Here is a 26,514-nt window from a genome sequence, read left to right as displayed (position 1 = left end):
CAATTACCCTCCACTTCTCTAGATGCTGCTCAAACTATATACTCTTATACAGGTGCCACTGATCTCCCACACAGGAACTGAATTAAGAGAAAATTGTAGAGTTGAATAAAGTGGCAATGGTCTAGTTGTTAAAGGGTATATTGATATGTAGTGTTAGTAGTATGACACACAGCCTCACCAACGCTGTACAGTAAAAGCAGCTGCAAATGCAGCATAGTTTGTGGCTGTCCCTAGAATTGTTTCTGTGGAAAACCACGTCACTCCTTTACATGCCGTTTTCCTGAGGATTAGAAAATCATACTGATAAAATAGCACAATGGACAGATCAGACTGTAACTATAATGAGACTAGATGAATTTTGGGATAACTCAGTGCATATGAATTGGTACATTTTTACAAGGATGACCCCTTTCCATGTGCCCTTTTAGGGCATATGAGTGTCATAGAAGGTCCCCCACTCGGTAACCCCCTCTATGAGCAAATGTGGAGATCCAATATGTAAGAGTGGCTCCCGCTTGTCGGCTATTCTTATGAACAACCGGCATGTAATACTAAATTTCTCCAGATGCAGCCGTATAACCAGACACAGCCGTATAACCAGACGCAGCTTCCCCTGGCGATAACAGCTGATCACTGGGGGGTTAGAGGAGCCTCGCATTGATCAGATCACTTGGCCAGCTTCTATTTAACAAGGGTTTGTCTTCATCAATACCTTTAAACTTCCATCTACTAAAACCATATACTGTGTATCTGTCAAACTGAATTGTGTTTAACTTTACCACTAACTATACCTGTGTGTGTAAAATCCTTGCTTACATCTAATCCTGTTTTTGAGCTAACCCAAAGCTGACTAGCTAGAGACCTGTTTGCTGCATGTGGCCCTACGTCAAGATTTTGGTTTCCCATTTGTACTTTAGTTGTTATTACTATAAATTATTATTATAGGGTAACTAAACTTTAAAAAAACTTCTGACACGTCTTCGTGACCTGTCAGAAGTTTTGATCGGTGGGGCTCAGAGCACGGAGATCCCCACCGTTCGCTAAAACGAAGCAGCAGAAGCGCCCAAGTGAGCGCTGAGCCGCTCTGTTTCTGATCGGCTTTTCTTGGAAAGCCGAACAATTGGTGTACGTTTTTAGCAGTAGTTAAAGAGGCTCTGTCACCAGATTTTGCAACCCCTATCTGCTATTGCAGCAGATAGGCGCTGCAATGTAGATTACAGTAACGTTTTTATTTTTAAAAAACGAGCATTTTTGGCCAAGTTATGACCATTTTTGTAGTTATGCAAATGAGGCTTGCAAAAGTCCAAGTGGGTGTGTTTAAAAGTAAAAGTCCAAGTGGGTGTGTATTATGTGCGTACATCGGGGCGTTTTTAATACTTTCACTAGCTGGGCATTCTGATGAGAAGTAACATCCTCTTCTCTTCAGAACGCCCAGCTTCTGACGGTGCAGATCTGTGACATCACTCACAGGTCCTGCATCGTGACGGCCACATCGGCACCAGAGGCTACAGTTGATTCTGCAGCAGCATCAGCGTTTGCAGGTAAGATCGACTTACCTGCAAACGCTGATGCTGCTGCAGAATCAACTGTAGCCTCTGGTGCCGATGTGGCCGTCACGATGCAGGACCTGTGAGTGACGTCACAGATCTGCACTGTCAGAAGCTGGGCGTTCTGAAGAGAAGAGGATGATACTTCTCATCAGAATGCCCAGCTAGTGAAAGTATTAAAAACGCCCCGATGTACGCACATAATACACACCCACTTGGACTTTTACTTTTAAACACACCCACTTGGACTTTTGCAAGCCTCATTTGCATAACTACAAAAATGGTCATAACTTGGCCAAAAATGCTCGTTTTTTAAAAATAAAAACGTTCCTGTAATCTACATTGCAGCGCCTATCTGCTGCAATAGCAGATAGGGGTTGCAAAATCTGGTGACAGAGTCTCTTTAACCAGAAAACACAGTTATATTATAACCTAGCCAGAGGGATTCTAAATACTGATCATAGATATTCACCTTAGCACATATCTTTATTGCAAGATAGGTTGTATGATGTGTGTGCATTTGGTGTTTTTAGAGTATTTGGAAGCCATGTATCCTGCATGCAGCAAACAATTCTGCCATTCAGCTTTTACTGGTATCTACCTTGTATTTTTATGCATAAATGTATTAGATATTTCTTCTATTTCTACACCAGAAGCCTATGTCTGGTTGCTGTGATTTCTTTGATATACTAATAGCATACATTTTGAGTGCGTGGCATGGCTACTAAACGTTTCATTCTGATTAACTCTTTAACCGTTCAGGTCTTATAGCTGAGAAAACAATAATAAACAGCCCCAACCACACAAGGCTTCTTCATCCTTTACATCAGTTATTTGGATGCAGACGTCTATGTTAGAGACTCCACAGAAATTGAACAAATACATTTATAGTGACAATAATAATGACCTTTATTTCTATAGCGCCAACATATCCAACTACAGTCTACAATCCTAAGAAGAAGTAAAGAAACAAAATGACATACTGTATCGAAAAACAACCAAACAAACAATGGACAATGAAAGCGAGAAGGTCCTACCAGTTTACAATCTAGGGGATGACGGGATTAACCGCAAAAGTACAAAATCTGGATTGTGCCCAATGGACCAGGCACTTGCACTTACAATGGGCAATTTATGATGTAAAGAGTGTAGCCAACTTGAAAGGGTAGCAGAGTTGAGATATGGGTATATAAGCCAGTTTATATGTGGATCACCGCTGTAATATTCTTATGTGACAAAAGCGTTCTTGAAAATATAAAGCTCACTTAAAATGATGGATGTTAGAAATTTGTCTCATGGTCCGAGAAAAAGAGTTCCGGAGTATGGGTGCAGCACAAGAGAAGGCAGGAGTCAGTGGTGGTGAATAGGAAGGATGATAACCATTGGCTAGGCAAAATTTAAAAAACATGAACATGAGGTTCTTTGTTAATATTTTGATCAAATTGTATGCAAGCCCACTTGCCACTTCACGGCGACCTCTTTTTCTGCTCTTGCTTGTACTCTCAGTTGTCCAGTGGGAGTGCATGGTAAGGTGAGCTTATTCCATCTGTTCATACGTTTTGCTACTGTGGGGTGGTGTCTGTTGCTGTGGTGCTGCACTCGTGGGGGGACGTGGCCTAGAACCAGGGAGGCTTGGCATGACCTGATGGTATGGGTGCTTTTGGGCCTCTGGGTTGCTCCCTCTGCAGGAGCGGTGCTGCAGTGGTGGTGACCGCCACACGGTGCCGCAACCGATAGAGTAGGGACCCACTTTAAAGAGGTCGCCGTGAAGTGGCAAGTGGGCTTGCATACAATTTGATCAAAATGTTCAAAAAGAACCTCATGTTCATGTTTATAAATTTTGCCTAGCCACGATTGATCATAGTATATAGTGGATGTGCGGTCCATGTCTAGTCTCTCATATTGATATTATATAAATACTTCCTTTACTATAAAGGTCAACCTCTGTTAGATATATCTAAACTATTGGTGAAGCAAATTTGATGTCATGAACCTCCAGAATCCTGAAAGGAGGAGACTGGATATCACTGCAGTTAGGAGATCAGCCCATATACTAGATGTTGTCACATCTAGTATTTAATAGCATTCGGATCTTGTCAACAATAAAGATGCTTATGGTGTCATTAAAAAGATAAGAAAATTGCTAGGTATCTCAGCACTGTGTGATGACAGGTAAGTAATATTTTGGTGGGTGGAATCAGCCCATCTATGGGCAAAAACTGTTTGTTTTTTTTTAGATTTTGACCTGAGATTCACAAAAAAATGTTTTCCCATCTGATAAAGTAAATGTCTTACACCGCTCCCAAAAATGAAGGGTAGCTTCCATAGGCCACAGCTTAGCTTCTCTCAGGAAGACACAAGGTTGATGTATTACAGTCAGTTGACATATTACAGACAATGGGCAGATCTTATTTATAACAAGTAATGCTGAGCACGTCTTACTGGAATCAAAGGGGTAGACAATTCAGAAGAGTGTCGCAACCCCTTTGTTTTAGTGATAATGGGGGTCTCAGTAGTTAGACTAGGACCAATCGGACGTTTATATGCATATCCTATCCATATGCCATAAATGTATCCAGTGGAAGATCCCGTTTAAATAATTTTGTATACATGACAATGTCCTCCAGGAAATGCACATACAGATGTCTTCCCTTACTTTCTCTCTAATCCAACATAACCCAAAATGTATGGCACGCGATTTTAAACATACATGTAAAAAAAATAGTATACATCCGACGGATGCTATCCGTTGTCCATGGTCTCCCTAAAAAAATTACTTTTGACAGAGCCATCCAGTAAAAAAAAACTATATGTAAAATAAAGTTTTTTTTAAGATGATAGACTATGGGCGAAAGATGGCCAAAGGATGGCATCCATCAGAGGCATTCTATGGCCATCTGTTGCACCAAAGAGCTCCCATGTTGAAAAAACCCCAAACAAACAACATATACATTTGACATATAGTTTTTTTGGTACTGGATGGCTGTAACGGATGCCTCTGATGGATGCTATTCGTCGCCCATATACTCTCATGCTAAAAAAAATGTATATGTTTAACATATACATATTTTTTTTTACCTGATGGCGCGAGATTGTATTGAGTTGGTATTATGGCAATTTTTAAAAAGACACATCCGTACTTTCCCATTTAATACTTTTCCTGGTGTTCACACCATGTAAATTTTTTATATTTTAATTAGGTATAAGGTATTTAAGTTTTTTGTAGCATTTTACTACAGCATTGCATGGCATGGATTGTGTGATGTATACAATAGCCTGATCCTGATCTACTGACCAGAACTCCCTGGCTCTGCTTCTCATATCGCTTTTGTATTAACCCATTCTTATGTCATTTAGGCTCCTAGTGCTTCCTCTTTTCCCTCTGTACTAATAACTACGATTTTCCTTTTTGACACAGGATACCAAAATAGCATCCCTTGAAAGAAATATCCGAGATTTAGAGGATGAAATTCAAATCATAAAAACAAATGGTATCCTAAACACAGAAGACCGTGAGGAGGAAATCAAGCAGATGGAAGTATATAAAAGTCATTCAAAGTTTATGAAAAGCAAAGTGAGTATCGGTATAATTATAAATTTAGCACAAAATTGTATAAAAATGTCTGTTTCCTAACTGCATATGTTGGATTTTAGTTAATAGTGACCACTGTGGTTCAGCATAGATGCTTTGTAAATGTTTTACTGTCTACAATGACTGAGTATATACAGAGGCGTAGCTATATGGGGTGCAGAAGTAGTAGTCATACCCGGCCCTGGTGTCTGAGTGTACCTATACTTTCCTAAAACATTTAACATGTCATAGTGACATGTCAGAAGTTTTGATCGGTGGGAGATCAAGCACTGAGACCCCCACCGATCGCTAAAAAACATCAGAAGCGCTTGTGCCGCTTCGTTTCTGATCAAGCAATGTACAGACTTCTAGTCTGTCTGTTGAGCCCCTACACCGTTCGCTTGGCTATCCTATCAGAAACAAAGCGGCACAGTGCTCATTGAGCGCTTCTGCCGCTTCATTTTAGGGCTAGGTGGAGGTCTCATGGCCCCCTACTGATCAAAACTTCTGACATGTCACTATGGCATGTCAAAAGTTTTCTGAAAGTATAGGTACACTTTAAACGCCAGTATTAAGAATGGTATGTGGGAGCCCTGTTACCGATTTTGGCATTGGAATCCATGTCATTAGTGTATAAATTGCATAATGTATATTATATTATACAAAAAAATTCTGATTGTTGGTTGATTGTTGGCCTTTCGTCCAATCACTGTAGGTTGTAGTGACTTAACGTCCTGCAACATGAAATGAAAAAGATTTTTGTTTTTTATTTATTTGGTTTTTATTTATTTTTTGAAAATATAAAATACATCTATAATACATACATTAAAACAAGACCATGGCCTTCCATAATGAATAAATTGGGGGTGCAGGACCAACTCTTCCCATTCTTACAGGAATATGCTGATGGTCGAAGATCTTTGTCCAATACCGGACTACCTAAATTCTTCCCCAGTATTGTCCGATCCTATGGCCCAATTTCAAGCATCATCACTAGGGGAAGGGCAAAATCTGTCTAGTAAAACGGCAGGAGTGTGACCTCAAAGGACCACAGGGATGATAGTAATTGTTTTTGCATTTTAACAACAGTAAACCAATTTTTCTTCCTCCTAAGTATTTTCCAGCTCTCAGTCCTTCGTATATTGTTGAGATGAGGTGTGAGTGATAAGCATGTGATACTTGTATCATAGAAGTATTTGAGTCACTATCCTCGCTGACCATATTTAGTGGCTCACTAACATTTCAATCCACTCCATCCAAATGTAAAAAAATACAATATATGTTCTGCGTCCGTATAAGCTGCCAATAGGTAGATAAACATTGCCCACTTTCAGTCTTGGTGCATAAGATCACACCCCACAAACTGAATTTTATATTGTAATCTAAGCTTTATCTGTATTCAAAGCAGATGTATACACAGATATGGTCACATTTTATGGTCTTTATTGCGGACCCGGACCAGTGCACCCGGACCCTTACGATTCTGTGCAGTAGAACCAAAAGGGTTGTTGCGGCCATATAACAGACCCTAAAATGTGACCATGTTAAAGATGAGGTCCACCTTTGGAACCCTTTTTTTTTTTAATTGTTCCAATCATTTTGTGTCTGCAGCTGAAGACCTATGTGCTTCCATGGTAACAGACTACTAGTCTCATCCTGCAGTCACACTCCCTTTTATCTGTCTCCGACTTCTTACGAACATTCATTTGGTAGGTTAGCAAGGCGACAAATGGATGTCAATTTGACTACAGGATCAGACTTTACAGGATGTTGTTTGTAGTCTGTTACCATGGAGAAACATAGATCTGCATATGAGCTGTAGACACAAACTAATAGTATTAGGTTTGTATAGAACAATGACTACATGTCTTGAATGAAATATTTTCATCAGTGTTGTTAAGCACAGTCGTTTTTCGTCATCCGGTGTATGATAACTAAATTCGGCCGGGCTTACATCATTTTTCTCCAATGTGTGGATTGAGGCTGACTCCAATTGGAAATTTGGCACTCGCATTTTTGTTTAATTTATGTCACCCCCCATGTGCCCCCACCCCGTCTTTCCCAGACTCTTATGCCAAATGCTTTGATTTTTTAATTATCATAAAATTACTATAACTAATTGTTATCATTTTATAGATTGACCAGTTGAAGTTGGAACTGTCAAAGAAGGAATCTGAACTTCTTGCCTTACAAACCAAGCTGGAGACTCTTGGCAATCAGAACTCCGACTGCAAACAACACATTGAAGTACTTAAGGAATCTCTTACTGCCAAAGAACAGAGGGCTGCGATCCTTCAGACAGAGGTACGTTCATTCACTGACTACAGCGCCCTCATTAATCACAGCCTATATTGTGAATCTGCTCTAACATATTCTGACATATTAAGTAATTGTTATTTTATTGGCCTCTACTATGAGAAAAATGCTGAAATGACTATTATGTTGAAAAGAATAACATTACACGGTGGAACTTGAAGGAGCTATTAGCACTTTTATAAAACAGGTCTAGCTGTTTATGGGCCTAATTACTAAAAGTAGCAAGAATGTGCAAATGATAAAGCATATTTCAGCTATAAAAGAAGTGCGAAGTTAAAGAACCTCTAGTTAGAACTAGAAGAGCTGCAGCAAAAAGTCTCCCGTGTGAAGAAAAACCTGAAATGGTTCATTAGTGAAAGAGAAATAAAATTACACAATTGTAGCAACACACAGGAATCATCACTACTAGTGGTGGTTATAGACTCTGAAGGTACCCGGGGCCCCATGGGGCACTTGCGGAGAGGGAAGACACAGATACAATTTAATGTGGTGATCACTGGCACCAAGTGACCTAGGGCACCTGGAGACAGACACAGGGCACAACGCCACTGCAATTTTTAAAGTGAACAGCCTGACTAACAACAGAATTGGATCCAGGAGATCCATCATGCCTTCGTTTATATATTTCTTCTGTTAGGTTCCGTTCTTTGTTTTGGCTTAAAAAACGCATGCGATATCTGCAGCAAATCTTCACTGTGGGAACCCGGCCAAAAAAATTTACAGCTCTGTTCCACATAGTGTAAAATACATTTAACTACTATAGCACATTTGGTCACTGAAGTAATAACCTTAATTGGATCTTCTATGTGTCAGACCACTCCTTACCCAGCTCAACAGTGTGCCATTCATTTCTCAGCTATGTAGACCCGTGGTAACCTAGACCCCTTATAGGTATGTGGCAGACCACTCCTTACCCAGCTCTTCAGTGTGCCATTCATTTCTCAGCTATGTAGACCCGTGGTAACCTAGACCCCTTATAGGTATGTGGCAGACCACTCCTTACCCAGCTCTACAGTGTGCCATTCATTCCTGAGCTATGTAGACCCGTGGTAACCTAGACCCCTTATAGGTATGTGGCAGACCACTCCTTACCCTGCTCTTCAGTGTGCCATTCATTCCTGAGCTATGTAGACCCGTGGTAACCTAGACCCCTTATAGGTATGTGGCAGACCACTCCTTACCCAGCTCTACAGTGTGCCATTCATTCCTGAGCTATGTAGACCCGTGGTAACCTAGACCCCTTATAGGTATGTGGCAGACCACTAATTACCCAGCTCTACAGTGTGCCATTCATTCCTGAGCTATGTAGACCCGTGGTAACCTAGACCCCTTATAGGTATGTGGCAGACCACTCCTTTCGGAGTCCTTTTGTTTCTCTCCTATGTGGCAAACCACTCGTTCCTAAGCTTCCTGCGGAACACCACACATTTATCAGTCCTCCTATATGGCAGGCCACTCCTCCATGCGTTCAATGTCTGTGCCAGGCCACTCCCCCTGAGCTCATTGTGTGCCAGACCACACCCTCTCCAGTGTAGACTAAGGAGCTGGGGTCAAATTTTCTTTGAATACTACAGACTACATTCTTTCATTGTAGCTTAAAGAGTATCAATTGTTACAGGCAGCATCGTGGTTTTCCCTATAATAATTTTGTTTTTAACAAAATTTTCGGTCAACTTTCAACAGGGCATTTTTAGGCGCATTTTAAAGCACTTTGTCAATGTGTTTTTTCGTTTGAGGTCCAGTTGTTAGTTGAGAGCAAATATGAAAATGTGAGTTTTCATTTGCATGCAGGATTTTTCGCAAACTTTTGTTTTAAAGATGTTTTTAGTGTGGTCTTTGTTTTTTTCTCAAAGTATGCTCCTTTTTTATTTTTATTTTTTTTTAAATTTTGGCCTGCTAATTGTTGCAGCTTTGGTGCCAGGTTGGTGCCACTCCTCATTTTAACTGAAAAAAAAAACCAACCCCATACATGCCAAAACTGCACCAACTGTCTCCCAACTGTCCCGGTTTTCGCTGGATTTTGCTGTGAATGTTTTGTGAGTGTTCTTGGGGGAATCGGGGCAAGGCTTAAATATCACTTCAATGGGGATTCAAATGTTGAGAGGAATGCCAAACTGCGTTGTGTGAACTAGGCCATCGGCTGGATATAAATATGCAGTTTTTGGGCACACATAGTTACATAGTTAGTACGGCTGAAAAAAGACACATGTCCATCAAGTTCAACCAAGGGAAGGGAAAATATTAATATAAGTTAATCATGTCCCCCCTTAGTCGTCTTTTTTCAAGGCTAAATAGGTTTAATTCTTTCAATCTTTCCTCATAACTTAAATTCTCCATGCCCCTAATTAGCTTCGGTGGTCTTCTTTGTATTTTTTCCAACTCCAGGGCATCCTTTCTATGAACTGGAGCCCAGAACTGGACTGCATATTCTAGATGAGGCCTCACTAATGCTTTGTAAAGTGGTAATATTACATCCCTGTCCCGCGAGTCCATGCCTCTTTTAATACACCACAATATCCTGCTGGCCTTTGAAGCAGCTGATTGACACTGCATGCTGTTATTGAGTTTATGATTTACAAGTACACCCAGATCCTTCTCAACAAGTGAATCCGCCAGTGTAGCTCCCCCTAGGACATATGATGCATGCAGGTTGTTGGTACCCAGATGCATAACTTTACATTTATCTACATTAAACTTCATCTGCCAAGTGGACGCCCAAACACTTAGTTTGTTTAAATCTGCCTGTAATTCATGAACATCTTCCATAGTCTGAACTATATTACATAGCTTGGTGTCATCTGCAAAAATAGAAATAGTGCTATTAATCCCATCCTCTATATCATTAATAAATAAGTTGAATAATAGTGGTCCCAGCACTGAACCCTGGGGTACACCACTTATTACCGGGGACCATTCAGAGTAGGAATCATTGACCACAACTCTCTGGATACGGTCCTTGAGCCAATTCTCAATCCAATTACAAACTATATTTTCTAAACCTATAGTCCTTAATTTACCCATTAGGCGTCTATGGGGGACAGTGTCAAATGCCTTTGCAAAGTCCAAAAACACTAAATCCACAGCGGCCCCTCTGTCTAGACTTCTGCTCACCTCTTCATAAAAACAGATTAGGTTAGTTTGACAACTTTCCTATTTGTCCTGTCTTTCCGAAAAAGTGTAAAACCCTGTAGATTTACAGCCCAGTCATGTGAAGAGTCCAGCCATGTTTCAGCAACACCAACTATATCTATATTTTCTTCCAGTATCAAGGCCTCCAGCTCCCCCATTTTGCTTGCTAGACTTCTGGCATTTGTGAACATACACTTTAACTTGCCTGTCAGTTTTTCACTTTTATTATCAGAAATGTGATTTGACATTAATCGGGCCTTTTTATTTACACTGATGTTTTGTAACGAAAGGATCTCCTTATCTTGTTGTCTAGTCCTCTCCCCACATTCTGTTTCTCCCCCCACCAATATAGTCTGACCCCTCTCTAACCTGGCTACCCCTTTTTTTTCTACATTGACCTCCCTCCTCAGCCCTAGTTTAAATACTCCGCCACCCCAGCTAGAATTCTCTCCCCCAGCACAGCGGACCCCCTTCCATTTAGGTGCAAATCATCTGCAGAATACAGTTTGTACCCCAATGAAAAGTCAGCCCAGTGCCCTAGGAACCCAAATCCTTCTCCTCTACACCAAGACTTCAGCCATGCATTTAACTCCCTGAGCTCCCGCTGTCTTTCCTGTGATGCGCATGGCACAGGCAGTATTCCTGAGAATACAACCTTGGAGGTCCTTCCCTTCAGCTTGTAGCCTAGTTCTTTAAAATTATTCTTAAGGCTCCTCCACCTACCATTTATTCTGTCGTTGGTACCGACATGGACCACGACAGCTGGATCATCACCAGCCCCTCCCAGCAATTTGTCCACCCGTTCCACCACATGCCGAACCCTGGCACCAGGGATAGCGCAAACCATTCGGTTGAGGTGGTCTTGGCGACAAATTATTCTATCCGTCTTCCTGATTATAGAATCCCCTACGACTATCAATTGTCTTGGCTTACCTGCATTACCATCCCGCCGACTACTAGCTGGGCTGTTCTCCCGGCTGTTAGGGAGATCAGTATCCACTAGGGCTGCCATTTCTGAGACTGACACCCTCGCATCATCACCCAACTTGGCAATTTTGCCTGGAATGTCAGAAACCGGATCGGCCTTCCTTTTCTTTGACCCCTTTCTACTGCCCCTAACTACATTAACCCAGCTACTTACCTGATCCTGCTCACCCATGTCTTCACCCTCCAGTTCTAACCCACTAATTGCATGCTCTGTGAGCAGCAAGCTCCGCTCAAAATTGTCTATCCTCCTCAGTGTTGCATTCTGCTCCTCCAGATCTCTAATACGAGCTTCCAGGTGAACAACATGCTCACATCTGCCACAGAGATATTCACCCTGGAACTCCGGCTCCAGTCGTGCATACATATGGCAAACTGTGCACTGAAGAAAACCTCCAATCTTGCTATCCATTATCCAAGTTACAAAAAAAAACAGCGAACAGGTGTTAATCAAAAAGAAAAAGAAGTAGAAGAGCACTTACTTGGGCTTTAACTCCTCTTTTGAACTCCGGTTTTTGGAACTCCACTTGATATACAAACCACTTGTTGTTTCAAGCCACATAAGAGTGGATACAAAATATGGAAGGGTAAGGGTAAGTTAACACGTGGAAGAATTTATTTTGGAAATTTCTGTGACTTATCCATACATCTGAATGACCCTGCAGAAATTCGTGCACATTCTGCAGAAAAAAACCCAAAACATTCAGAGGTATGGAATAGATTTTTGAGTCACAAAAAAAATTCTGCTACAAATCTGCCGCATGTGAATTCACTTTCTTTCCTTTATACATTTTCTTTGATTTGGATCCACTCCTGCTTTATAAATGTGGGAAACTGCCCTAACTATAATTGGTGTGAAAGTAGTGCAGCTCCGAAATGTCTGGGCCCACATACGTGTGAAGAGGCCTCACAGACTAGCATCACAGTACAGGCCGTTTATATGGAGCTGCATCTTATGGAATTATACTTTTATTTAATGATATATCTGATTTTCGTTGAAGAATATACAGTATATACACACCTATAGTACAAGTTTAGGGCTCTAGAAACATGAACATGTGAGGTTTGTGTGGGGACTATTTCAGGATGTTAGTTAGGAGCTCGCAGGCATTACTATGGATATATACACTCTATGCTGCCATTTGTAGCTCTCTCTTTTTTTATTTTTTTTATTAATGCTCCATAAGTCCAAACCAAACACACTAACAGCTTTATGATTTATTAGTTTCCAGCTGTTCCAGCTCAATGAGCAAATAAGAAATAGTCTTTGCTATATTTGTAATGAATTATTGACATTCACAAGGAAGCCCCTGATCGCTGCCATAAAAATGTGTTCCGTGAGTTAGCTGGATGGAAACCACATCCTTTACCTGGATTACATTTAAGTTAAGACACATTTGTGTATAAGGCCATTATCAATGATACGGAATTTGCTTTGTATTTAGGCTATAGTGCTGTGTCGGTCACTGCGGAACAGCAAATTAACATTGATTGTTTTCCCATACTATTAGCTTATGATTTATGAGTGCTCAGCCATTGTATGGACAGCCGGAGCATAAAATGTAATTCTTCCTAAAAAGAACAATTGTTTTTTGTTTGTTTTTTAAAAAGGAGGGAGAGGAAATGGGTGGTGGTGGGGGGGGGGGCGGGTCACAGGCGCTCCTCTAAGGTAAATATCCTAAGGGTATATGGATGTACTGATAGGAGATCATACCATATACGCACTCACCTTCTGCATTTGTGCAGGATAGTCGGCACAACTCAATTTTTGAACGTGTTGAGTACATTGACTTGGATGGTTTGCAGGCCTTTGGAGTGGACACCGGTTGCTGGTAAAAAAAAAGGTACTCTGCAGTTGAAAATTGTTGCCAAACATGGTCGTCCATTTATTTGATCAGTGAGTGGTGAGATCTGGCTTTCCCCAGATATTACAGATTTTTTGTTAAATAGCACCACCCTTGTCCATAGGCTGTATCTGGTATTGCAGCTCAGGCCCATTCAATTCAAAGGCGCTGAGCTGTAATTCCAGGCACAGCTCATGGACAAGAATGGCGCTGTTTCTGTAAAATACACTTTTTTCTAATCTTAGACAACTTCTTTAAAACTTTGTAACCTTAAAGTGTTTGTCTTATCAATCCATCCCCTTTTTATAATGAACAGGTGATCAGCTGACTGCTTAAAAAACCTGCGCCACAGGTCAATTTATGAACGGTTTTTCGGTGGGTTTTTTACACAGCGTGCGGATGAGTTGTATTCAAATCTTATTCACTTTGCTGCTACTGTAATACGCTGCAGATTTTCCGCAATTAAATTTGTTGCGGAATATCCGCAGTATTTAGGCTACGTGTGAACCCGGCCAAAAGATGACTGTCTAAGTAAAGGACGGATGCATATAACTTTATGTCTATATCCCATCCAGGTAGTTTTCCGGCCTGGATGAGCATTTTTGCAGTGTGTGTAAACAGATTTCTGCACACCCAAAATCTCCTTCTCGGGGGCCCACTTTAGAACAGCCTAAATAACTAAATCACCAAACTTTCTGTGCTCTGCTTAGTAACCATACTTTACTAACGGTAATATATAATACACACACATGTATACATATACGTATTAGACATGCGATTCCAAACAATTCAGGTTGATGTCATTTTTTTACGTTTTCCAGAGCTGTAACACTTCAGAAATAACATAGTTTATTGGTGTGAAATCCTACGACTTGCACGGCTTTTAACACAGCAGATATTTCTCATTCTTTGGCTATAGTGTAATGGACCATCTATATATGAAACATGCTGGGTGTTTGAAGGTGATGGTGCTTTGCTTATTCTACAGAGAGTCACAAAGTGTTAATGCTTTCAGTCTGCATGCTCAGAAAACATTTTGCTCTATAAGCGTACATTAATCAACTTCTTTCCATTACACGTATTTGGCTCTGTATACTGCACTGCTGCTTTTCTACTTATTAATGTATTTATTTTTTTCACTTTTTGTAATGCATTCTTCTGTAGGGTTTGTAAACTTAAAGCGCTTCTTTGGTTTAGATGAAACATTATCAAATACCCTATTAGGAAATTCTGGGTGAAAGAGGGGGTACCGAATTCAGGACCCTCATCTATCAGTCAGATGGGAGAGTGGCCACAAAGAACATCTCTCTCTCTAGGACCTACCATGTCTTTGCATTACACAGACAGTCGATTTTAATGGAAACTGTGGGATGTCTGTGGTGGTCTTTCTGGCGGGTCCCCTCACAGATTACAGCTGATTGTTCGATAGTTTAGGCTTAATTCACACGAACGTGGTTTTTGTCCATGTGCTATCCGCAATTTTGCCCATAGCACACGGACCCATTTATTTATATAGTCCCATGCACACAACTGTGATGTTAACAGTTGTATTTGGGGGCCGCAAATCCAGGGCGCAAAATCTCAGGATATGTCATTTTAAGGTCCGTATTTGCGGATCATGTGACCTTCTCAGGGGGTTGGCAGTGATTTCAGCCTTTATCTTCTTTTTATGGATCTGTGAATACTAATGACAAACAGATGTACTACGAATTATTTTTTCGGACAAATGTACCACATAGGATCCGTGGTTTTACAGACCTCAAAATCAGTACGGTTGTGTTCATTAGCCCTTAGTTGGGAAATCCTGTGCTCCGCTTCATGTTGGGAGGCTCAAGGGATTGCCTAAAGCAGGCAATTTATTTAAAATCCACCTGTTATTGATCACATCTATGTTATGGACTTAGATGTGATCGGTAACCGCTCGATGCTGAATGTCAGACACGCAGGACCTGATGACACTGAACCCCTCAATGCCGCTGACCTGACGGATACAGGTTTCAGCACTAGATTTAGCTGCTCTGCATACAGGATGTAAAGCAGCTGTATCTCAAAAAGTAAAAATTTTGGAATAAAAATTATTTAGAAAGTTGCACCAAACACACTGATAGATATTTTTATTTAGAAAAACACAAACATTTCAAATGTGTACATAGCCTTTCATTTTATTGTTATTGGTTTCAAAGTTATCTTGGTCCCATATACACTCAATAGGCGCTGGGTCTATTCCCAGTTTCTTGTTTTATTGCTCCCAGATCATTAATTAGTTACATTTTTCAGAGGTACAGTAACCCTACATCTTGCATGTACTGCATCGGAATGAGCAGCCCACTTCCATTCTCTGCACCTTCTCATTGACACAACCAACACAGCCATTCTCTACATTATTTAATGGCTTCATTCAACGAGTGGCTAACTGCGGTCACCCATTCATCCTTGTATTCCTTAACCCATTGATTTATCCCGCATTCCCTGCAAGTCTCGTTTGCTGTACCCATCACACAGCAACCATCTTATGTTATTTTAGTATATCAATTTCACAGTCCTTTGATTGACCTTGTCCTTTCAACATCTCTTTGTTTCCAGCACAGTCCACGCGGTTGCCTCACATTTCTGTTACCTGTCCTTTTGTGTGTTGTCAGTGCCTCAACTAGGTGTAACCATAAAGTATATTATATATATTTCCATACCATTTTTCTTGTATGAAACATTCTGAAATGTAAGTATATCATAAAACTGATGGATACATTTTAGGAGCCAGTTATCCAGTACACCTAAATTACTACTGCTGTCACCTATATTTTACTAGTTTTTTAATAACTACATGTCTGCGCTGAATATTTTGGCATGATCACATCATAAACCTTCTGGGAGACATACATAGAAAATGTAAAACAAGAAAACAGAAATGTAAAACACAGGCTTTGCCGATGTCATCCAATCCGATGCCAGCTGTAATTGCTATTTCCTGGGTAGACGGGCACTACCCAGTGGGTAAAGTCCATAGCAGAGCTTAATTTTAGTTAACATCAGCCAAAAATATTCTATGCCATACAGCCTCTGACGGAACACAATATACCTCTCTGGTAGTACGTGTGCATGTGCTCTATACCTATATACACAATGGCCAGGGGTGTAATTAGGAAAGACTGGGCCGCATAGCAAACTTTTCACTAGGCCCCCCCCATGGTAGAAGCTACACACAGCCCCCCTTGTAGAAAGTGCTCCCCTGTAGACTGTGATACAGCCCCCCATGTAGGTTTTGCGTTACAGCCCCCCTGTGGATTATGCGTTACAGCCCCCCTGTGGATTATGCGTTACAGCCCCCCCTGTAGATTGTGTCACACAGCCCCTCCTGTAGATGGTGCCTCCTCCCCCCTTGTAGACAGTGCCCCCACCTCCACCTTGTAGATAATGCCATATAGTCTCCCACCTCTCCCTTGTAGACCGTGTCGCCCAAACAAATAAAACAAAAATATTATACTCACCTAGCCCCAGTTCCCACGACAAACGGAGCTGCTCCACAACGCCGACGGGATCCTTGCGTAGACTGGCGTGATCCAGTGACGTCATCACACCGACCTCCACAGGGATCCTGTCCCTGCACCTTATAGGCTGCAGGCCGAACCTGACCTGTAGCCTAGTAAATGGCTGAGCAGGGAGTTAGTGTTCAACAGTATCTGCGTCCTAAGGATGCAGTTACTATTGAATGTGGCGTCGCTACTTCTGTAGCAGCCATGTCGGCTGCTAGCGGCACCACCGGGCACGGGGGTGCTGTGTCGGCACGGACCCGCTCATGCCGCGGGCCCTCCATGAAACGTGGCTATGTTGGTTCTACAGAGCCTACTTCCCAGGACAAGAGATGATTCTCTTAGTTACCCCTTAGACATCAGCTGGAGTGTCAGTGGAAGCTCTTTCATCTATCTTCACTCCACTGCAACCAAACCTTTTCATATATCCGGTTGCATCTTCTCCATGTGATATCAGCAGATCACTGGGATTTCAAGAGCTGATCGACTGATCGGTCGGGTGACTTTCTCCTGAGATAGGATTTGTTTATACAGGGAACTCCGTTTCAGTAAAGAAGTTATTTCCCTTACATATCTCATGGTTGCTTGAGAAATCACCTGCGTTAACGAACAAGGAACAAACACAATTTTTACTCTCACCAGTAGCCACCATACTACATCTGAATTGGGGCCATGGTCAACACTAGTCAACCATCACTTGTTTTTACATGTGACCACTCTTTGTGCCCACACATGTCTATCTGCCCACATAGTGCTTCTTTGTCATAGATGTTTTATTATCTTCTTGCTTAGTTGTTTGCAGTTGGAAATAAGCAGGACACCTGGACTCCTAAGAATTTGAAAGGATGGCGGTGAACCTGTTGTGAAATGGCATGAAAGTTTTCCTGCCCCATTACTGCCCTTTTAGCAACATTTTCTTTGTCCGAAGGTTTTTCGCTTTGACATGAAATCTTGGCTGTTTGACTATTATACAAATCATTTGTCAAAGCGATGTGTCTTGCATTTCTTTTCATTCTTTACTGCCACAGATAAAATTACCATGGTCTCTTTTATGTAGAATGCCCGTTAGTGGAATTATTGTAAGAAAATATCACCTGTTGAGCTTTATTACCTTGCACCACCCCAGTACATATTACATTCAGGTCTCCATCTGCAGATTATTTATTCATGGTTATTAAAGAAGAACACTCATGAAAGTTTAACTGAAAACTTGTTATAGAAGTTTGTTAAATGGATCAGGTTAACCGGTAGACATTATTTTATGACAAACAAAAGCCGCAGTTGTTTGTTTATTTGTGATATATAAGTATATCTAATGGCCACATCTGCAATGAGTTTGTACATTCTCCCCGTGTTTGTGTGGGTTTTCTTCTACAAAAATATACTAATAGGTTAAAGGCTATGTATACCTTTTTTTTTTTAAGGCTTTTTTTGTTTTGTTTTTTAAACTAAAACAGTGTATTAGAGTGTTTTGTGCAACTTTGTAATTTGTTTTCTATAAAAAAAATTTTTTACTTTTTCAAATACAGTTTCTTTATATCCTGGATACACAGATGCTGTATCGTTCGCTAAAACCTGAATACGTCAGGTCAGCGGGACTGACGGCTTAGTTTACAGCAGGTCCTGCGTGTCTCTGATCACGTCTAAATTATGAACTTAGATGTGATCAATAACAGCTGGATCCGGCGTGTCCGAGACACACAAGACCCGCAGTCACCGAAGCAGTCAGTCCTGCTGTCCTGACAGATTTAGGTATCAACGCAGGATACAGCTTCTATGTATCCAGTATAAATAGAAAACTAATAATTAATAAAAACAAATTACAAAGTTGCACAATACACTCTAATACACTGTTTAGGTAAAAAAAAAAAAAAGAAACATCTTCAGAGGTAAACATATCTTTTAATTGCTATAAAATTGGCCCTAATGTGCATGGGTCTGAGATGGGGAAATCAGATTGCGAGCCCCATGAGAGACAGTGACTAATGTGAATGGTGACAGCACTGCAGAGTATGTTGGCACTCTGTAAGCAATGGGGAAAAAAATAATATACAGGAATTTATCCATTTATATGTTATCAGAATATATTATGACATTATTATTACAGATTACTAAGAAATTACTCAAAGGAGTTGTCACAGCATGACGGTTCCTTTTTGGAAACGCAGTTGGCCCAGGGATCAGCTGATTGACGGGTTTTATACATTGATACATTTCCTCTGCAGTGACCACTACCGGAGAAATGTAGTATTACTTGCGGCAATTCAAATGAATAGCCTACCAGGCAATATTGTACAATGCTGATGTAAAGGATCTGCCAGGCACAGCTTCAGGGTTAACTTCCAGAGGTAATCAGGCTTCACCTGAGTCTATCTCCCTGAGACTGACTCCAGCTTCCACCACTCAGGCTGGCAGGCTTAGGAGTGGGAGAGCCTATCGCAGCCTGGCCAGACTCAGCTAGCTCCCGCCCTCTGTCTATTTATACCTGCGTTTCCTGTTTCCTCCTTGCTTGTGATTCTTTCCGTGTGGTTTCCTGGCCCAGCTACAGCTCCTACTATTTGATCCTGCTCCATACTGACCCTGGCTTTCTGACTACTATTCTGCTCTGCGTTTGGTACCTCGTGCTCTCCTGGTTTGACTTGGCTCGTTCACCACTCTGTTGCTCACGGTGTTGCCGTGGGCAACTGCCCCTTTCCCTTTGCTTTATATTCCCTTGTATGTTTGTCTCGTGCACTTACTGAGCGTAGGGACCGCCGCCCAGTTGTACCCCGTCGCTTAGGGCGGGTCGTTGCAAGTAGGCAGGGATAGAGTGGCGGGTAGATTAGGGCTCACTTGTCCGTTTCCCTACCCCTATCATTACATAATCACAAGCCCATATACCTAGTCTACCCTGGTCCCTGACACTACTATGGACCCCCTTGAGACCCTGGCTCAGCAAATGCAGGGTCTCTCCCTACAGGTCCAGGCCCTGGCTCAGAAGGTCAACCAGCCTGATGCTACCTTGGTAGTTCCCCTCACCTCAACTCCTGAACCCCACCTCAAGTTGCCCGACCGGTTCTCAGGGGACCGGAGGGCTTTTCTCTCCTTTCGGGAGAGTTGCAGGCTTTACTTTCGCTTAAAGCCCCACTCCTCAGGTTCTGAGAGCCAGCGAGTGGGTATAATTATGTCCCGGCTCCAGGACGGGCCCCAAGAATGGGCCTTCTCCTTGGCTCCTGACGCCCCTGAACTTTCCTCCGTTGATCTTTTCTTTTCTGCTCTCGGACTCATTTATGACGAGACTGACAAGACTGCCTTTGCCGAGAGTCAGCTGGTGACCTTACGTCAGGGTAAGAGACCTGTTGAGGAGTATTGTTCTGACTTTAGGAAGTGGTGCGTAGCTTCTCGGTGGAATGACCCTGCCTTAAAGTGCCAGTTTAGGTTGGGTCTGTCGAATGCCCTGAAAGACCTGCTAGTTGGCTATCCCTCTTCTGACTCCCTAGACCAGGTTATGGCTTTAGCGGTACGACTTGACCGACGTCTCAGGGAACGACAACGCGAACGTTTATGTGTTTTCTCCTCCGACTCCCCCATGATGCCTCCCGAGGTTCCGTTGCTTCGTTCTTCCCCGGAAGACTCAGAGATACCTATGCAACTCGGGACCTTCGTGTCCCCCCAACAACGCAGAGATTTCCGCAGGAAGAATGGTCTCTGCTTCTACTGTGGGGATGACAAGCATCAAGTGAACAACTGTCCTAAGCGTAAGAATGCAGCCGGAGAACTTCCGCGCCTAAGTGATCGTCGGGGAGGTCACTTGGGCGCACAGGTATTTCCCGTAAATATGAAACGTAATAAGATCTTGCTTCCCTTTCAGGTCTCTTTTGGTGGTAGGTCTGCTACCGGCAGTGCCTTCGTGGATTCAGGGTCTTCTGCTAATATCATGTCTGTGGAATTTGCTATGTCTCTTGTAATTGCCTTTGATTGATTTGCCTAAACCTGTCCCGGTAGTGGGTATCGACTCCACTCCTCTTGCTAATGGTTATTTTACACAGCATACCCCTGTTTTTGAACTCCTTGTTGGCTCCATGCATTTGGAGCAGTGCTCTGTACTGTTGATGCAGGGATTATCGTCAGATTTGGTTTTAGGCCTTCCCTGGTTGCAGTTGCATAATCCCACGTTTGACTGGAATACTGGGGAGCTTACCAAATGGGGTAATGAATGTTTGACGTCATGTTTTTCTGTTAATTCTATTTATCCCCCTGAGGAGGTGAACACGCTACCTGAGTTTGTTCGGGACTTCGCTGATGTTTTCTCTAAGGAGGCCTCCGAAGTGTTACCTCCTCATAGAGAATACGATTGCGCTATCGAATTGGTACCAGGAGCTAAGTTTCCTAAGGGTAGGATATTTAATCTTTCTTGTCCCGAACGTGAAGCCATGAGAGAGTATATCCAGGAATGCCTGGACAAGGGTTACATTCGCCCCTCTACTTCTCCGGTAGGTGCTGGCTTCTTCTTCGTAGGGAAGAAGGATGGTGGTCTTAGGCCATGCATTGACTACTGTAACCTGAATAAGGTCACTGTAAGGAACCAGTATCCCCTTCCTTTGATTCCTGATCTCTTTAATCAGGTTCAGGGGGCCCAATGGTTCTCTAAGTTTGATCTACGGGGGGCGTATAACCTTATCCGCATCAAAGAGGGGGATGAGTGGAAGACTGCGTTTAACACGCCCGAAGGTCATTTCGAATACCTCGTCATGCCCTTTGGGTTGTGTAATGCGCCGGCGGTCTTCCAGAATTTCATAAATGAGATTTTGAGAGATTACCTGGGGATATTTCTTGTAGTGTACCTTGATGACATACTGGTGTTTTCCAAGGACTGGCCCTCCCACATTGAGCATGTCAGGAAGGTGCTCCAGGTCCTTCGGGAAAACCAACTGCAAAAACCGAAAAATGTGTGTTTGGGGTACAGGAGATACCATTTTTGGGTCAAATCCTCACTCCTCATGAATTCCGCATGGACCCCGCCAAGGTTCAGGCTGTGGCGGAATGGGTCCAACCTGCCTCCCTGAAGGCGTTACAGTGTTTTTTGGGGTTCGCTAATTATTACAGGAGATTCATTGCTAACTTCTCTGTCATCGCTAAGCCTCTTACGGAGCTCACTCGCAAAGGTGCTGATCTCCTCCACTGGTCTCCAGAGGCTGTCCAGGCTTTTGAGGTCCTTAAGAAGTGCTTTATCTCGGCCCCGGTGCTGGTTCAGCCCAACCAAATGGAGCCATTTATCGTGGAAGTTGACGCATCCGAGGTGGGAGGGGGGGCTGTCTTGTCCCAGGGTACCAGGTCCCTCACCCATCTCCGCCCCTGTGCCTACTTCTCCAGGAAGTTTTCGCCCACTGAGAGTAACTATTATATTGGCAACCGCGAACTCTTAGCCATTAAATGGGCATTTGAAGAGTGGCGCCACTTCCTGGAGGGGGCTAGGCACCAGGTAACGGTCCTTACCGACCACAAGAATCTGGTTTTCCTAGAATCTGCCCGGAGGCTAAACCCGAGACAAGCTCGATGGGCGCTATTTTTTACCAGATTCAACTTTTTGGTTACCTATAGGGCTGGGTCTAAAAATATTAAGGCCGATGCACTGTCGCGTAGCTTCATGGCCAGCCCTCCTTCGGAGGAAGATCCTGCTTGTATTTTGCCTCCCGGTATAATCATTTCTTCTATTGATTCTGATTTAGTCTCTGAAATTGCAGCTGATCAAGGTTCAGCTCCTGTGAACCTTCCTGAGGACAAGCTGTTTGTTCCCCTGCAATATCGGCTAAGGGTACTTAGGGAAAATCATGACTCCGCACTATCTGGTCATCCAGGCATCCTGGGTACCAAACACCTCATTGCCAGAAACTATTGGTGGCCTGGGTTGCCTAAAGACGTTAAGGCCTACGTCGCCGCTTGTGAGGTTTGTGCTAGGTCCAAGACTCCCAGGTCCCGACCAGCGGGCTTACTACGTTCGTTGCCCATTCCCCAGAGACCTTGGACACATATCTCCATGGATTTTATCACCGATTTGCCTCCATCCCAAGGCAAGTCGGTGGTGTGGGTGGTAGTAGACCGCTTCAGTAAGATGTGCCACTTTGTGCCCCTCAAGAAACTACCCAAGGCCAAGACGTTAGCTACCTTGTTTGTCAAACACATCCTCCGTCTCCATGGGGTCCCTGTCAATATTGTTTCGGACAGAGGGGTACAATTTGTTTCTTTGTTTTGGAGAGCCTTCTGTAAGAAGTTGGAGATTGATCTGTCCTTCTCCTCTGCTTTCCATCCTGAAACCAATGGCCAAACTGAGAGGACTAATCAATCTCTAGAACAATATTTAAGGTGTTTTATCTCTGACTGTCAATATGATTGGGTCTCATTCATTCCCCTCGCTGAATTTTCCCTTAATAACCGGGTCAGTAACTCGTCAGGGGTCTCCCCCTTTTTCTGTAATTTTGGGTTTAATCCACGGTTCTCCTCCGTTTCACCTGGTAGTTCCAACAATCCCGAGGTAGAGGTCGTTCATCGGGAACTGTGCACAGTCTGGGCCCAGGTTCAGAAGAACCTAGAGGCGTCCCAGAGCGTACAAAAAACTCAGGCTGATAGAAAATGTTCTGCTAACCCCTTGTTTATTGTTGGGGATCTGGTGTGGTTATCGTCTAGGAACTTGCGTCTTAAGGTCCCGTCCAAAAAGTTTGCTCCCCGGTTTATTGGGCCGTATAAGGTAATTGAAGTCCTCAATCCTGTCTCCTTCCGGCTGGAGTTACCCCCATCTTTTCGTATACACGACGTGTTTCATGCCTCCCTCCTTAAACGCTGCTCCCCGTCCTTGGCTCCCTCGAGGAAACCTCCTGTTCCCGTTCTCACCCCTGAGGGGGTGGAATTCGAGGTGGCCAAGATTGTGGACAGCAAGATGGTCCAAGGCTCCCTCCAGTACCTGGTCCATTGGAGAGGATACGGGCCTGAGGAGAGGACTTGGGTACCCGCCCGGGATGTTCACGCTGGGGTATTGGTCAGGAAGTTCCACCTTCGTTTCCCCAGTAAACCAGGTCCACTTAGAAAGAGTCCGGTGGCCCCTCATAAAAGGGGGGGGGGGTACTGTAAAGGATCTGCCAGGCACAGCTTCGGGGTTAACTTCCAGAGGTAATCAGGCTTCACCTGAGTCTATCTCTCTGAGACTGACTCCAGCTTCCACCACTCAGGCTGGCAGGCTTAGGAGTGGGAGAGCCTATCGCAGCCTGGCCAGACTCAGCTAGCTCCCGCCCTCTGTCTATTTATACCTGCCTTTCCTGTTCCTCCTTGCTTGTGATTCTTTCCGTGTGGTTTCCTGGCCCAGCTACAGCTCCTACTATTTGATCCTGCTCCATACTGACCCTGGCTTTCTGACTACTCTTCTGCTCTGCGTTTGGTACCTCGTGCTCTCCTGGTTTGACTTGGCTCGTTCACCACTCTGTTGCTCACGGTGTTGCCGTGGGCAACTGCCCCTTTCCCTTTGCTTTATATTCCCTTGTATGTTTGTCTCGTGCACTTACTGAGCGTAGGGACCGCCGCCCAGTTGTACCCCATCGCCTAGGGCGGGTCGTTGCAAGTAGGCAGGGACAGAGTGGCGGGTAGATTAGGGCTCACTTGTCCGTTTCCCTACCCCTATCATTACAGCTGAGAGCAAGTATTTGCCCCTTCCAAATGTATTTTATTTTTGCATATTTGTCACACTTGAATATTTTTATATTGTCATACTACTTTTAATATTAGATCAAGATAACCCAAGTAAACACAAAACGCGGTTTTTAAATGAAGATTTTATTAATTAAAGGAAAAATGCGGTTCAGCCCAACCTGGACTTATGTGAAAAAGTTATTGCCTCCTTAGCTACTGAATCAACCAGTTCTTAACCAAATTTAATTGACCTTTGTTTAATTTCACTAGCCACATCCAGGCATGATTACTGCTAGACCTGTTGAATCTAAACATCACTTAAAGAGGCTCTGTCACCACATTATAAGTGACCTATCTGCTACATAATGTAGATTACAGCAGTGGTTTTTATTTTGCTGTAAATCTCACACAAACGTTACTGAAGTGTCAGGATTCTGAATAGATCACGTCCTGGCTGGTAGTGATCTATATTCACAGTCAGGACACTTGAGTAACGTTAATGTGTGTGTATCTGGCCGCACATTGTGATCTAGCTAGAAATATACAAAAATGAATGGAGAGAAGTGCATGACGCTGATTGGTCACTGATTGGTTTGCGTCATACACTTCTCTCCACAACTCCCACTTGGTCAAAAAGTAAAATACGCCCAGTTGTCCATTAACAAAGTCATTAGCATAAAGCTAACATAGGTCATAAAACACTGCTCTAAATCTACATTACAGCGCCGATCACATTATGTACAAGATAGGGCACTTATAATGTGGTGACAGAGCCTCTTTAAATAAAACTTGTCTGGCAATGTGACGCCGGCTAGAAGGACTCAAAAAGCAGCACATGATGCCATGATTCAAATACAGGTGCCAAAGTCATTGAAATCTACCAGACATGAAAGGGTTACAAAGCCATTGATAAGACTTTGGGACTCCAACGAACCCCAGTGACATCCGTTATCCACAAATAGAGAAAGCTAGGAACAGTGGTGAACCTACCCAAGTGTGGCTGGCCTACCAAAATTTCACCAAGAGTGCATCGACGACTCATCTGGAAGGTCACAAAACAACCCAGACGGACATCTAAAGACCTGCAGGTCTCATTTAAGGTCTCCATTAAAACCAATGTACAAGATTCCACAATAAGAAAAGACACTGGGCAAAAATGGCATCCATGGGAAAGTTGCAAGGTGCAAATCACTGATGACCAAAAATAAAACAAAGGCTTGTTTCACATTTGCCAAAAAACATCTAGATGACCCCCAAGACTTTTTGGAATAATATTCTGTGAACTGATGAGTCAAAGGTAGAACTTTTTGGAAGATATTGATCTTGTTACACCTTACATAAGGCGAACACCGCATCCCACCATAAGAACATCATATCAACAGTCAAACATGGTAGTGTGATGGTCTGGGGCTGCTTTGCTTCTGAAGGACTTGGACAACTTGTCATAATTGATGGAACCATGAATTCAGCTCTCTATCAGAGAATCCTGAAGGAGAATGTACGTCCGTTAGTTCCTGACCTACAGCTCAAGCGCAGTTGAGTAATTCAGCAGGACAATGACCCGAAGCACACAAGCAAGTCCAATTCTGACTCAAAAGAAACAAAATTAAGGTTTTGGAGTGGCCGAGTCAAAGTTTTGACCTGGATCCTATTGAGATGCTGTGGCAAGACTTGAAACAGGAAGTTCATGGTTGAAATCTCTCCAATGTAGCAAAGAATAGTGGGTGAAAAATTCCTCTACAGCGATGTAAAAGAATTGTCGCAAGTTATCGCAAACGTTTGATTGAAGTTGTTACTGCCAAGGGTGGCACAACCAATAATTAAAATGGGCAATTACTTTTTGACATGTTTGATATATTTTTCGAATAAGTCTTTATCCTCAATAAATGGAATGATCATTTGAAATCTGCAATTTGTGTTTACTCGTGTTGTCATATGTT

The 26,514-nt window shown here is 42.8% G+C and overlaps 1 protein-coding gene across 6 annotated transcripts in view; it reads left to right on the top strand.

The window, feature by feature from the left end:
- Window positions 1–26,514, top strand: part of ERC2 (ELKS/RAB6-interacting/CAST family member 2) — a 670,240-nt gene that overhangs the window by 163,140 nt on the left and 480,586 nt on the right. For all 6 annotated transcript variants that reach the window (XM_075833908.1, XM_075833906.1, XM_075833904.1 and 3 more), the window contains 2 exons: window positions 4,966–5,121; window positions 7,255–7,422. In XM_075833908.1, the coding sequence (XP_075690023.1) occupies window positions 4,966–5,121; window positions 7,255–7,422 (324 nt within the window). The remainder of the gene's footprint in view (window positions 1–4,965; window positions 5,122–7,254; window positions 7,423–26,514) is intronic.

Source organism: Rhinoderma darwinii, chromosome 7, assembly GCF_050947455.1.
Source record: "Rhinoderma darwinii isolate aRhiDar2 chromosome 7, aRhiDar2.hap1, whole genome shotgun sequence".
NCBI classification, from domain to species: Eukaryota; Metazoa; Chordata; class Amphibia; order Anura; family Rhinodermatidae; genus Rhinoderma; species Rhinoderma darwinii.
Note: the sequence above shows the minus strand (reverse complement) of the source record. Positions and strands in the feature narration are given on the sequence as shown.